This window comes from Protobothrops mucrosquamatus, unplaced genomic scaffold, assembly GCF_001527695.2.
Source record: "Protobothrops mucrosquamatus isolate PMUCROS unplaced genomic scaffold, P.Mucros_1.0 scaffold533, whole genome shotgun sequence".
In the NCBI taxonomy this organism is placed as follows: Eukaryota; Metazoa; Chordata; class Lepidosauria; order Squamata; family Viperidae; genus Protobothrops; species Protobothrops mucrosquamatus.
Genome location: NW_015386840.1, coordinates 718,081 through 732,680, shown reverse-complemented (window position 1 = coordinate 732,680; position 14,600 = coordinate 718,081). Strand labels below are relative to the sequence as shown.

Genomic DNA, 14,600 nt, shown 5'->3' with positions numbered 1-14,600 from the left:
ACCGGTTTAGTCCTCGACTTACGACCGGTTGGGGTCGCGGCATTAAAAAGGTTGAGAACCACTGCCTTAAATTTTGCTCTATGGTTTGTGCATATAAAATCAGAATGTTAGAGGGGGCTCCCACATTTCCTATGCAAATCTGATTGGGTTTAAAAAAAATGTGACCTCCCAAAGTATTTGCAACTCCTCCAAATTGCTTGCAACATCCCACAATTTGAGAACCTCTGGCCTGATACATCATTAAAGGTGTATGTCAATGCTGCTAACATCGGATGTTCTTGCTTTGACAACAGATAGAAATGCAGCCATTTTCCTCTTTTGCTTTTAGAGTTAGTTGATGCTGGGAGGGGGAATGTGGATGAGAGTCCAGCTAGTCATAACAATAATAACTCAGCCATGGGAACCCAAGGTCATTGGGCCCAGAGTTGATAGAGTTTTGGCGGGCTGGAGAGCTGGGGAGAATGCCCACGCTTCAAGCTAATTGGGGAATGTGATTTATGACAGTTTATTGGAGGAGGGAATTGTGCTTTGCTACTTTGTACCCAGAGGAGGGGAATTTAATTTTTGGTTTCAACTATGTAGTGCCGATACTTTGCTTCTTGAATAAAAGATTCTTTAAGGTAAACAATGCCTCAAAGTTCTTTTGAAAAGTTTCATCTGTCGGAACCATGATAGTGTATCTATATTTCCATGTTACTTATGACTTTGACTCATTTAGACATGGATGGCCAGAATTCCATCCATCTTTTATTAAATGGGAAGATTCCAGTTGCCCATGGAAAAAAAAACCATAAGAAAATCAACTTCATCAGAGAAATGTACTTAACATGTTCTTGATGGATCTCTCACTAAGCACTTGTCTTTCCTGCAAATATCCATTCCCTCAGTCATTTCCTCTCCCATCAGCCTTCTTTCTCATTTTTCAGCTTGGGTGAAGGGGGGGGGGAACTACTAGACCAGGAAGGATTTGGAGAGAGAATCAACACTGGTGATGAAATTGTTTATTTCAGTTCCCATGGATTCTTGTTGTTCCAAATATACATCTTGCTCCTCTGAATCTGTTTGACAAGCAACAATTTTTAAAAATAATTTTACATATTTTTTACACTTTTTTTCCTTATCTGTACAACTTAGCTGCACATATGTCTTTTGGACAGCAGTTTCTTTAATGTAATTTTCCTACCTTATTCTCAGTTAGATATCAATGTTTGTGTACCTTCTCAACAGGAGAGATTAATTTTGGACAAAATTGATTCAGAAGTACAAACAGGATTTGCCTTAATGTGTGAACAGCAAGCATTTCTCCTCAGTCAACTCTTTCAGCCTCTTAGCAGCATTAGTAGAAAAATATAGACTTGAGAACTTCTCTTCTTTCTTCTCTTCTCTTCTCTTCTCTTCTCTTCTCTGCTCTTCTCCCCTCCACCCTCCCCTCCCCTCCCCTCCCCTCCCCTACTCTACTCTACTCTGCTCTGCTCTGCTCTGCTCTTCTCCCCTCCACCCTACTCTACTCTACTCTACTCTACTCTACTCTTCAGAACTATATAGTTCCTACATTAGCTCCAAAAGGTTTTTTTATATATAAAAACCTTTTCAGTGAAGATCATTTCTGGCACTTGCACACCCATTCATTGGGAACAAATGGTTCTGTACATCTTAAATTCAAGGAACAACTATTCTGACCCGTAGAACAGCTTACAATGGTTTTCTGTAAGCTTACTTTGTATTGTTGGCATGCAAAACTAAAGAGTTGGTGAGAACCTTGTTCATAAATGCAGTTTCAGAATTCATCATATTCATTTCTAATTATTAGTAAGCATTACATTCCTCCAATTCTTCTCTAGCTCATATTTAAATAGCCCAGATCTTCCTGTGCATTATTCCCACCTAATTGAATGGCTACTACTGGCATGGGATGGTTGGATTGGGTGTCTGTGGCTCTCTTTCTGCCTGTCTCTCATTTGCAACTAGCACTTCAGTAAGAAGTTGGGGGGAAAAGAGTGTGAAATTTGAAGGATTATTGCTGAGCAGAAGAAACTCCAAAGGCTGGGCTTGGGAGCTGTTGGCAATTGGCATAATAAAACCCCACAGCACTTCTTATTTTAGGGAGAAGCAGTTAAGCTTCTTCAGAGTTAATTGAACTCAAATTTGAGGGAGTTTATTCTTTACTGTAGAAAACATGACCCATGCTTTGAATTCTAGAGAAGCATTTTATTTCAGAAAAAAAATGCAAGGAGAGAAATGTAAACATCACTAAGGGCTTTTCCAGACAGGGTGCACTTCCAGCAAAGGATTGAGCTTCTTCATTCATTCGTTTGTTCATTATTTTCATAAATAACTTAAGATGGCAAATAAACTGAATATTCATTCCTCCTATTTTCCCTACAACAACAACCCTGGGTTCTGGGTTAGGCTGAGAGGAAGTGACTAGCCTAAGGTCACCCAGGTGGTTTTCATGATTAAAATGGGATGAAAATTCACAGTCTCCTGGCTTCTAGCCTGCTGCCCTAACCACTAGACCAAACTGGCTATGCCCCCTGCTCAGAGGTTGTTATTATTATTATCAGAATAGAGCTGGAAGGGACCTTGGAGGTCTTCTAGTCCAGCCCCCTGCTCAAGCAGGAGACCCTATATCATTTCAGACAAGTGGCTGTCCAGTCTTTTCTTAAAAACCTTGAATGGATCCTTATGAATATAAGATTTCTTGGATTCTCCTGTTCCAATCATAACTTCCCTTCTTACGAAGAAATCCTGTTTCAAGCAACAAGGGCTACTGCAGAAATGACAAGCAGTTCACAACAATGATAGAAAGCACATGTGGACAATAGTAAATATTAATCAGTTCTTGTGCTCAACTACTGCTCAAGTCAGACAGTTGCTGATTGGCCATTAGTTCTTTGTAAGCTCTGTGTGCTTGCAAACATTAAAAAAAATCTTGTGCACACAATATTTTGAAATGCATGAACATGAAAATAGGCCAGATCAATCACAGTTCTGTCTTAAAACATATTCCAAAGAATTCAGTGTTAAAAAAAAACTGATCATCTTGAAGTAACCTTAATGCAAGAGATGTAAGAAGGAAAGCAATTTGATCGGGGATGGGTAGATGTATGTAGAAGTGAGTAATGTCCTTCTAGGAATATGAGCTTGTTGATGATCTAGAGTAGACTATTATTGGCCTGATTAAAGGTAGCAGTTAGTGGTCTCTGCAAATGAGCACATTCTCACATGATGTCAGCCTTGCAAAGTATTCCAGACAAGAAATACACCCAGACATCTTAACTTTAAATTTATTATAAAGTTATATTACTTTAAGAGAATTTTGCAGATCTAAAAGTTTTGCAGATCTTTTCTCCTTCGCCTTTACAGTCCAAGAAACTAGGGAGGCACCCTTCTGAGTCATTTAACCTAGCTTCATTGCTTCTGTGGGCTCAGCTGCCTCTTATCTCACTGTTTTCTAGTCTGGGACTCTTTTCCTCCCACCTCCCAAGGTCATTCCAACATACAGTTATCCAAGAGCTGTTCTTAAATATCCAGCCCAAAGTCATTGTGTAGCTATTGTGTCACAATGGGGGTGCAAAAATAGGGAAGTTCCAAAGCAAAACCACATGGTTTGAAACTTTTCACAACTCTGTATTTGAGGCAGCAGCATCTGCAAGTTTCATCTAAAAGTCTCCACTGGCATCATAATGAATGAAGAGAAAAGTAAGAAAAACGTTTAGGTAAGAAAAACCAAATGCACAAGTGTAAAATAGGTGGTACTTGACTCAACAGTAGTAACTGCAAGAGGGATTTTGGAATTCTAGTGGATGATCATTTGAATATGAGCCAGCAGTGTGCTGCAGCTGCCAAAAAAGCCAATGCAGTCCTAGGCTGCATTAATAGAGGGACAGAATCAAGATCACGTGAAGTGTTAATACTACTTTATAATGCCTTGATAAGGCCACACTTGGAATACTGCATCCAGTTTTGGTCGCCATGATGTAAAAAAGATGTTGAGACTTTAGAAAGAGTGTAGAGAAGAGCAACAATGATGATTAGGGGACTGAAAGCTAGAACATATGAAGAAAGGTTGCAGGAATTGGGTATGTCTAGTTTAATGAAGAAGGACTCACTGGAGAAGGGCCTAATGCTGGGAAAGATTGAGGGCAATAGAAGAAGGGGACGACAGAGAATGAGGTGGCTGGATGGAGTCACTGAAGCAGTAGGTGTAAACTTAAATGGACTCCAGAAGATGGTAGAGGACAGGAAGACCTGGAGGAACGTTGTCCATGGGGTCGCGGTGGGTCGGACACAACTTCGCAATTAACAACAACAACAAAGTTCAATGAAAAGAAGGATTAGGGGTGACATGATACCAATATCTAAGGGGCTGCCATAAAGAAGAGGGAGGTCAACCTATTCTCCAAAGCACCTGAAGGCAGGACAAGAAGCAATGGATGGAAACTAATCAAGGACAGAAGCAATCTAGAACTAAGGAGAAATTTCCCAGCAGTGAGAACAATTAACCAGTGGAATAGCTTGCCTCCAGAAGTTGTCGATGCTCCAACACTGGAGGCTTTTAAGAAGAGATTGGATAACCATTCATCTGAAATTGTAAAGCGTTTCCTGCCTGAGCAGGAGGTTGGAATAGAAGACCTTCAAGGTCCCCTCCAATTCTGTTATTCTGTTATTCTGATGGCATCCTGGAGATTTTTTTGTAGGGGAGGATGCATGGAGAAGCATAGGCAGAGGAAGAGTGGAATAACCTAAGCCTCTCCCCTCTTCCCTGCCTATCCTCTTCAGAAACTATAGCAGGTTACATGCTCTGTCCAGCTGATGTGGCAGGAACTAGTTATAACTAAGTTGTGCTGGTCTGAGGCAGCTCAGTCCTTGTTGTGACTCAGAAATTGCTGGACAAGTCACTACCGAAGCCTGCCAAGTGTGCTGCTTCTGGCTGGCAGAACAGGAATAATCCAGTCCTTTCTGCCAAGAGAAGACTGGGCAATAAATATGTCTGCCAGCTTCATAAATAATGACTACAGACCGAGCCTCTCATTTTTCTCCTTGCTTTTTAGGTATGTACAGAACACTCTGGGACTAGAGCAGAAATCAGTTTGTCCCTTTCTGTTATGCATAACTGAAGCTGGGCACAACTTACATCTTTTTCCTTCTCCCACATTTATTTCCCTGGTTGTAGTACACTCTGCCCAAAAGAGGCCCATCAAGCAACTTTCTTTAGCTATTTTAACACATTTAAACACTGGCATTTTTTAGCTTTATAAGGATATGGCTAAGTATGTTTTCCTCCATGGAACAATTGCCCCATTGAGTCTGGTTAAAGACAAACAAGCTGCCATTTGGAGCTGGAATGAGAAAGGATCCATGTTTGCTTCATTGGGTGAAAATAATCCCTGGTCCATTGACACAAATGGAAGAAAAGTTATACATTAGAATAGCTTGGAAGCTAATTATCCACTTCTGGGAAGAAGACAGAAACAAATTCTCAGTTTGGAGTCCTCATCGTAAACACAGAAGGGTAAATCCCAAAATCTTATAATTTTTGAGGTCAAGGCTTTCCTCCCAGAGATCTTAAGGCTGTAGCCTTAGCATATTTTGGAAATAAATACTTTAAATAATTTAAGTTTGGAATTAAAATGAAATACAATTTAATTTCAATTATTTTGAAACATATTTTTAAATATTCATTAAACATACAACTTTGGGTGCAATTTTTTTCTAAAAAAATAAATTAAATGGACTTACTAATAAGTAGGTGGGAATCTGATATAGGCTGGAAATAGACTGACTCATTCTTCAAGAGAGAAAATTGTACTCTGTATACAGTAGATAATATCCAGTTGGCTTGGTTCATATTTTACTGCGAATTTACTAGATTTATGCTTTCTGAATGTTGTGTACAGTATGGTAATATTTGCAATTTCTAAATTTTGCAGTGAGGTTGGTGGTTTTTTAAAAAAAGAAATGGGGGAATGTACAAACAAAAATGTATTACATTGGTGAAAAAATTGTGAATGTGAATGTATCTGTCTATGATTGTATGTATCTCAAATAGATTAAACTTTCTTTGCAGTCTTAATATATAAGCTAATATGGAAAGAAAATGAAATAAACCATAACAGAAGGGAAAAAACAGAAATCAAATAAAACTGATTCAACCATCCCTATTCTAAATCTGAAACGTTTTGATGTGTCGACCACAATTTCTTGATCATTTATACTGTTGGGACTATAGCCACCTGAACTCCATATCCAACGTAATGACTTATCAATCTATAGAAGTCTTTTGTAAGTTCTCTAATCACTTTAACAGTTCTTATAATGGTTTTTCTATGCCACCAGTGCCCTACTTGTCAATAGTTTGTGAAATAGGAGATGCTTAGCTTGATCCCCTGACACCTATATTATTGCCAAGAAGCACTGAAACCCAGAGCTAAAAACAGGGCTTGCCTAACCCTGACGAAACTTGAACAATGTGTTTCAAAGAAATATCACTCACTAAATTTGGTATTATTTCTCACTGAGGTGTGAATATGCTGTTGATTGCATCATCCATATTCATTTAAAGAATACTGTGCTAAATCAAAAATTGGGAGACTCACTACAGCCATGGAGTTGATATGGAATAAAGGAGAGTGTTAATAGGTTCTAAAAAGAGAAACTGCTTTATGGCCACATTTTGGCAACCTAGTGCCCTCCCAGAATTGCCATTGTAGCAATTTGTCTGTAATGGTACAGGGTCTCCTGCTTGAGAAGGAGGTTGGACTAGAAGACCTCCAAGGTCCCTTCCAACTCTGTTATTCTGTATTTTGTTACAATGCTACCGGTGCCAAGCTTCAGCAAACGATGAAGACTGGGAAGTGCTAAAATCTTATAGTCATCCCAATGACACCAAGCAGAATTTCAAGAATGTATTAAAATATGGCACAGACTAAGACAAACTTTATGCAGGAGAAAAGGGGAAGGCATCATAATGGAGGGTTCAACAATTTGAACTGATTTCAGATTGTTGAGGTTATGCTAGTTATGAAAGGGAGATCATATTTTTAATTTTTTTCCAAACAGTTGGATTTGGTGTTTTTTTTTAATTTATTTGTTGGGGTTGTACTGCAATTTTTGTATACTTTTTGACTCAACATACCAAGGATCGCGCTACTAATTTTAGGCAACCATGCCTCTAAAATCCAGTAAGGCAATTTGAGGGGTGTCCACTGTCTGTAACAACTAAATTTCATGGACTACATGAGGTTTGATAGTTTTGGGTTGCTCACCTGTGATGTGGATAATCATCAAAATCACTCAGGTCTAAAACTCCATTTGGGCAATCTCAAGCTAACCTCTTCCTTAGATGTAATTATAAAAATATATGCATTGCCCCCACTCTTGGAAAGAAGGGCAATGCATGTTTTAAATATATGAGTTAGTGTGACCACAAATATTCAAAACACCTACAACCTTTAACTGATTGCAATGACTGGTAATAAGAAGAAAATTGAACCATTAAGAGAATTCTACTTGGGGCAGGTTTAAGGCACTGAGTACAGTGAGAAAACCTTGTAGAAAATCTAAGCATTCCTCCCTTACCTCTTCATATTAATACCCCAAATCATCAAATTGGATAGGATTTTGACACATCCAACCCTGAGCAATCATGGGATATTTTACCACTCTTGCACAGGCAAGAGGTAGGGTATACGGTCAAGTTTTTAAAGCCTTCTGAAAGGTCAATATGGTTTGAGCTATTCTAATCTCTGAAGGGAGAAGATTCTACAAAATAGGGGCTACAGCAGAGCAGACCCATCTTCTAGTCCCCAGCAGCCAACACTGTATGCCTAGTCTGATGGACTGAATTGCACAGGTAGATATTCTTGGAAAAAGACGGTCCCTTAGGTCAGAGGTCCCCAATCTTTTGGGCACCAGGTACCGGTTCCATGGAGAGAGGTTTTTCCACGGACCGGACAGGGCGTGATTTCATGTACTGCCTGCACCCCGCGGATGGGGCTTTGCTTGTTTGTGCAGACTGGTTTCTGGCATGCCGCGGCCCAGTGCCGGTCCACAGACCGGGGGTTGAGGCCCCCAGCCTTCGGTAACTCATGTTTGCCATTATAAAAGTTAAAGAAAATTTGCTCAACTTTGGGAGGAGGGTGGGGATACTGTAATATATATTATTTATCACTATTCAGAAGTTTTAAAACTTTATTTTTGTCAGGTGCTGCATTAACAGAGGGTTAGAATCAAGATTACGTGAAGTATCAATACCACTTTACAATGCCTTGATAAGACCACACTTGGAATACTGCATCCAGTTTTGGTCACCACGATGTAAAAAAGATGCTGAGACTCTAGAAAGAGTACAGAGAAGAGCAACAAAGATGATTAGGGGACTGGAGGCTAAAGTATATAAGGAACAGTTGCTGAAATTGGGTATGTCTAGTTTAATGAAGAGAAGGATGAGGGGGGACATGATAGCAGTGTTCCAATATCTCAGGGGCTGCCACAAAGAAGAGGGAGTCAAGCTATTCTCCAAGGCGCCTGAAGGCAGGACAAGAAGCAATGGGTGGAAACTAATCAAGGAGAGAAGCAACCTAGAACTAAGGAGAAATTTCCTGACAGTTAGAACAATTAACCAGTGGAACAACCTGCCTCCAGAAGCGGTGAATGCTCCAACACTGGAAGTTTTTAAGAAGAGACTGGACAGCCATTTGTCTGAAATGGTGTAGGGTTCCTGCCTGAGCAGGGGGTTGGAACCCGATGACCTCCAAGGTCCCTTCCAACTACTACTACTACTACTACTACTACTACTACTACTACTACTACTACTACTATTATTATTGACATTTGAGAATAGAGCAGCATCTAAAACACAATAATAAATATAGAAATCAATAAAATAAAATAACATACTGTATGTTCAATATTTCTTCTACTAAAATATGCTTTAGCGCAAGTAGACACCTCCCATTTTTATATTCAAGGTCGTACTGTCCCCCCCCCCCGTGCTACCGCCACCCTCCAATTAGATTACAGTGAATCTGACCTCAGTCTACATTATTGAAATACCACTTGAATTAAATCCCAGGAATTTCAGCGAGTCTACTCTGAGTAATGCCATGTCTGGAATTCACTTTATAAATATATACTCACAATATAAAACCTTAATATTTCTACCCAAAAAGAAAACCATCTTAAAACATATGCAATATTGTTGTCTTTCTTTAATTTTTAATACATGCCACTAGATGGCGAACTTCTGAGGTTAGATTTCTCAATATTTTATGAAGCATTATACACTGATCATTGTTATTTCCCGATGCCCTTTGGGTAATTCAAAATATATTTTTGGAGGGTTTTAAGACTGTTGAATATAGTTCTATAGTCTTGGTGAACAATCCTTAAGAAATTGATTTATCAAAAACAGAGCTTGGTGCCTTGCAGATGCTCAAGATTACAATTCCAGTATGGAACGGAAGACTCTGAATGGATTATGCTATTATCCGTTTGGATGTCCGTCACTGACATTGCATTTCAGAACATCTGGAAAGTATAGGGGAAGGGCACCTGGAATATGCTGTTACTGCGATCCTATTATTATATTTAGTATGGATACAAAAGTACCTGGGGGGATGTCCAAGTAAACCAGACAGGAAACATGACTAGATGAATTAATTCTACTTTATTGTAAGGCTACATTAGCAGAATTTTTCAAGTCTGAAAGGACAAACCTCCCACTATCACTTTTAATTGATCCATTAGAGAAGAGTCTTCCTAAGTTTCTGTCTCTGACTGTTAAGCTATTGGGGATTTCTGCTTCTCTTGTCTGAGTGTTTCCTACACAGCATCTCATCCACTTGTTCCCCAATGTCATCCACACAGTCCATTACAAGGGAACACCTAATGTAATTATGTTTGTGGCATCGTCATGGTTTGTAATGGGTACCTATTTCCAGAGAGTTTATTATGAATATTCCTGTGTAATTACCTTTACTTACTATTTGATTTGCAGACAAAATTCTTGACCAGGGATGGGACAAAATTCTACTCCAGGTGAATTTTTCATCGCAGAATTTATGACAGAATAGCCATGGTAACAGAGGTATCCCTACCCTAGCATCTTCCAGATTATTACAGTTCATCTTCAATTATCCATAGGTCTTCTTCAAGACACTGCCATCCAAACATTAGCAAGCAATGCCCCATATCTTAGCAACTTGCATTTGCAGTGTTCTGTGTGTACATAAAATATGCTTATGACAAAAACATCCCACCTCAACTGTCCTGCAGATTTTTGTCTTGAATTTCTCACAACCCCTGTAACTTCATCAGAAAGTATTTTTCCAAGAAAAACTGATCAATGGAAATAGGGTTGAGGACACATTCAGTTCTTTTTTTCTTTAAAATAAAGAAGGATTCTATGATTTAAAAGAAATCCCAAGAACTCTATTGATTTTAATCTTGGGGGTTTTTCTCTCTCCCAAAAGTGTAATGGGGATTGTTAAACCAAATCCAGGAAGAAGCTTTAGGGCCTTGGAAAAATTAAGACACAGATTATTATTTTTTTAGGGACATTTAATCAGCCTGACATGGGCTGGAAATTGGCTTAAAGTAGTAAAATAACTCTGGATTCACCCGGAATATTTTTTTTTAAAAAGTTTGCTTTCATAACAATCATATTAACTTCAGGAAACAATGGATTTACCTTCATCTTTGTGTCTGTTGCAGCCAAAGCTGTGGAACACATAGATGTCAGTTCGGGGGCTTCCAGTTTGGTCCATGGTCCACGTGCTTCTTCTTTTTATGAAATGAGGTGTGTCCTTCATTTGATGTTCAAAGCTAATAGACAAAGAAGAGGTACTTCTTGTGCAGAAAACTCTTAGAACTGAAAGCACCTCATTTACTTTGCTAGCAGTGGTTTGCTGGATTCTCATAACCAAGATCCATAGAGCTATCAAAACATACAACGGGATCCTGCAATATTAATACTTCTTTCTCTTCCTCTGTGCAGACTCTTCATGAGCAATAACAGCAGTTACAAAGACGTCCTGAGAGCAGGGAAAATGTTACCTTACTCCACTTCGTATTTAGTCTCGCCACAATTTTTTTTTTCAGAAGCCCAAAGCAGTTTCTCCCGAATTGAAAATGCATAAAAATGCACGTTCTAAGACCAGAAAGAAAAACCCTGTAGCAGCTTCGGAGAAACGAAACCCTTTCCTGACAGTTCACACTGGAGAGGCACTTAAGAGAGGCAGGACTCTGGGCGGGGTTATGTAAATTAATCCAGATTAACATACAGAGGGAACAACAGCCAATGAATAATGTTTCGGGGTTTTTTTTCCGTGGGATTTATTAACAGGAATCTGAGATAGTAAGTTTCATGTTCCCCGCAGATGAGTTGGAAGCAAGATTTTTGTACAGAAACAGCTATGCTTCTCTAATCTGAAGCTTTTGACAAATTTATGACAGCATGTGTTTCTCTGACAGGGGTTCTCAACCTTGGCAACTTTAAGACTTGTGGACTTCAACTCCCAGAATTCCTCAGCCAGCTTTGCTGGCTGAGGAATTCTGGGAGTTGAAGTCCACAAGTCTTAAAGTTGCCAAGGTTGAGAACCCCTGCAAGTATCTTCCTTGGATTTACTAAAGCAAAATAATTTCTTAAATTGGAAAGGGATGATCTGATCAGTAGTGTGCATTTATGCTGCCATAACTGTTAAGAGTGGAAGAAATAAGTTCTCGTTAACAAAAAAAAGTAACTCTTTAAGTTTAACCCTTGTGCTGTGATGCTATCCATATATTTTTTTCTTAGGATGTAGGGGTGTGGATGAAGAAGAACAGGACTAGGCTCAACCTTATTAAAATCACATGGCTGGGGGTTTTAAGGATTCCAAGGTTTGATTTATTTTCTGCAGTCCGTCCTGCATGGAGTAGAAACCCCCCACCCCACCCATGGAGTTGGTATGCAGCCTGGATTGCTCCTAGACTTTCGGCTCCTGCCCAAAGAGCAGGTGTTAGACATGGCTAGGGGATCCTTTACACAACTGCATCTTTGGCCAACTGTGCACATTCCTGGATTGGGAGGCCCTGCTTGTGGTCACTCATGTCTCTTGCCTGGATTATGACATGCTGTACGATAGAGCTACTCCTGAAGTCTACTCTGAAGCTGCAACTGCCTCCTAAACCAGATAACACAGATATTGATGGACACACCTTGATAGCACCACTATTTTGGAAGCTACACTAGCTTCCAAAAGGCTTCCAGATGCAATTCAAGATGCTGGTTATTTATCTATGAAGTCCTTCATAGCACAGGGCCAGGTGATCGGTAGGTCACCTATGTCCAATTATTTTGGCCTGCCCTATAAGTTCTGACAGAATAGGCATGCTCCAGCTCCTGTCTGTCAAATCAGAGTTCCCCAACCTTTCTGGCTTGGTGGCTCGGAAGGAAAGGGAGGAGTAGAGAAATGTGTGTGTGTGTCCACGCGCATGCACAAATGGGCACGTGCATGGTGACGGCACCAGGATCCATGCACGTGCGCAAGTGGACTGTGCACACCCGCGGCAGTGCTGGCGCACGTGCCTATGCACCCATGCAAGCAGGCCACTAGCACCCGCAAACGGGCCACTAGTGACTGCGTGACACTGGCAGTGGTTCTAGCACTCCCGCGCATGCGCAAATGGGGCCACTAGTGCGAGTGGGGGATGCGTGCACTTGTGCACGCACTCGCCAGCCATTCCCAGTACCGGGCTGCGGCCCACAGGTTGGAGACCCCTGTGTTAAATAACATAATGTGGTGGATCTGAGGAGGCCTGCTTTTTCTGCCATTGCAACTGACCTCTAGATAGCACTGAAGATTTGGTGTTTACCTCAGGGAGGATGTTAGGGGAGTCGTATTCAGGTGGCTTGTTTAAGTGTATGTGTATACACACATGCATGCATGCATGCATGCACCTAAATAAGCCCCCTGTAAACTGACTATATGAGGTTCTAGCTCTGTCCTAGGCACAAAGCCAGCTGGGTGAGCTTGGATTAGTTACTCTCTCTCAGCCCTAGGAAACAGGCAGTGGCAAACCACTTCTGAAAATCTTGCCAAGAAAGCTGCAGTGACTAGTCAAGGCAGTCGCCAGGAATCCACACTTAAAGGTATACATACACATTTGTCTAGATATAGGAATGGATGAAGTGTTTTTATATTTGTTCTTGTGACCTTTTGTTTTTAACTGGATGTTAGACACTCAGTGAGTGGACTTCTTCTTCTTTTTGTGCCATATCTGTTATCGGACATTGGCAATCATGTTGGCGATCCTGTTTTTATCAGCAGCCGCACGAAAAAGTGCTGCTGAGTTTTGTCCAAACCAATCCCTTAGATTTTGAAGCCACGATGTTCTTCTTCTGCCTGGACCTCGTTTGCCTTCAATCTTTCCCTGGAGGATTAAATGGAGTATGCCATATTTTTCTGGGTGTCGCATCACATGTCCGAAATATTCTAATTTTTGTTTTTTAATTGTTTTGATGATTTCCCTTGGTGGACAGCCATATAAATTTAATAAATAAATAAACCCCAGCTACCATTGTTTCACAGTAGTTTCAACTACACTGTAGACAGAAATAAATCAGCTCAGCTCTCCACCACTACTGACATCATGAGAAATACAGTAAGTTGGTTTGAAATTGTCTCAGAATCTTTGAATAGGTGTAAACTTAAGTTAGACAGTTTTCAGCTAAGAGTGTTACTGGAAAGTCTGTATTAACATAGCGATGCTTCACCTAACTTTTCTTTTAGTTAACAAACTAGATTCCACCCTCCCCCCCCAAGCAACCTTGGACTAGCCAGTTGAAATGACATCCATTTATCTGAAGTCAGAAGAAAGCTATCCTAACAAAAAAAATGCTACCCTTGAATTACTGATGATTATTTACTGATTACTGATGATGATGACCTATATGGTGGTGTCCTTATTGCTTTGTGTGCGATAAATCAAGGGAAGGGCCTTCCAGATTCCTCTAGATCTGTTTCCTTTTCATCCCACCAAACATTATACCATTACATGGCATATGGTATCAGAACATTGGTGGGGTAACCATCAATTACTCTTCTTGAGGTAGGAGGTAGGCTAGGGGAGGAAGTAAGTTTTGGTTAGACCCTTGGGTTGAGATTCTTGTTAGAACACTGAGCCATAGTTAAAACTAACCTAATTAGCAGTTAATGGGATTATGAAAGCAGACCTTGCAAGTGGTCCCGTATCTGTCAACTGTGGTTAAGTTCAAGTGGGAGGTTCCTTTTGAAGTTTCAAAAGTGTCCTATACTTGGAACAGCTTTGTTCATACATAGCCGAGTTCATTGAGGCAGTCTGCCATGTCTTGTATCAGATGCATGAAATACTATCCTCTGCTAGCATTATGGTATATCTTATGCCATACCCTTGGGCCCAAAGGGGGAAACAAAATACTAACAGTCCTCAGAAAAAAATGGCAACCTTAAAAATAATGATTAATATAATTATGGTAAAACTTAGGTGACGCTGAAGTCATAGCAATCTTATGGCAAGAAGTTAAATTAAAATTATTTTCAATATTGGTTTGAGATTAGAGATTCATAAGAACAGTGCTT

The 14,600-nt window shown here is 40.1% G+C and overlaps 1 protein-coding gene across 1 annotated transcript in view; it reads right to left on the bottom strand.

Annotated features, from left to right (window-relative positions):
* RANBP3L (RAN binding protein 3 like) overlaps positions 1-10,769 on the bottom strand; it is a gene marked incomplete at its 3' end in the record, with an annotated part of 32,709 nt that extends 21,940 nt beyond the window's left edge. Inside the window, exon 1 of the mRNA XM_029284328.1 lies at positions 10,694-10,769. Coding sequence (XP_029140161.1) covers positions 10,694-10,769 — 76 coding nt within the window. The remainder of the gene's footprint in view (positions 1-10,693) is intronic.
* Between the last annotated feature and the right edge of the window lie 3,831 nt (positions 10,770-14,600).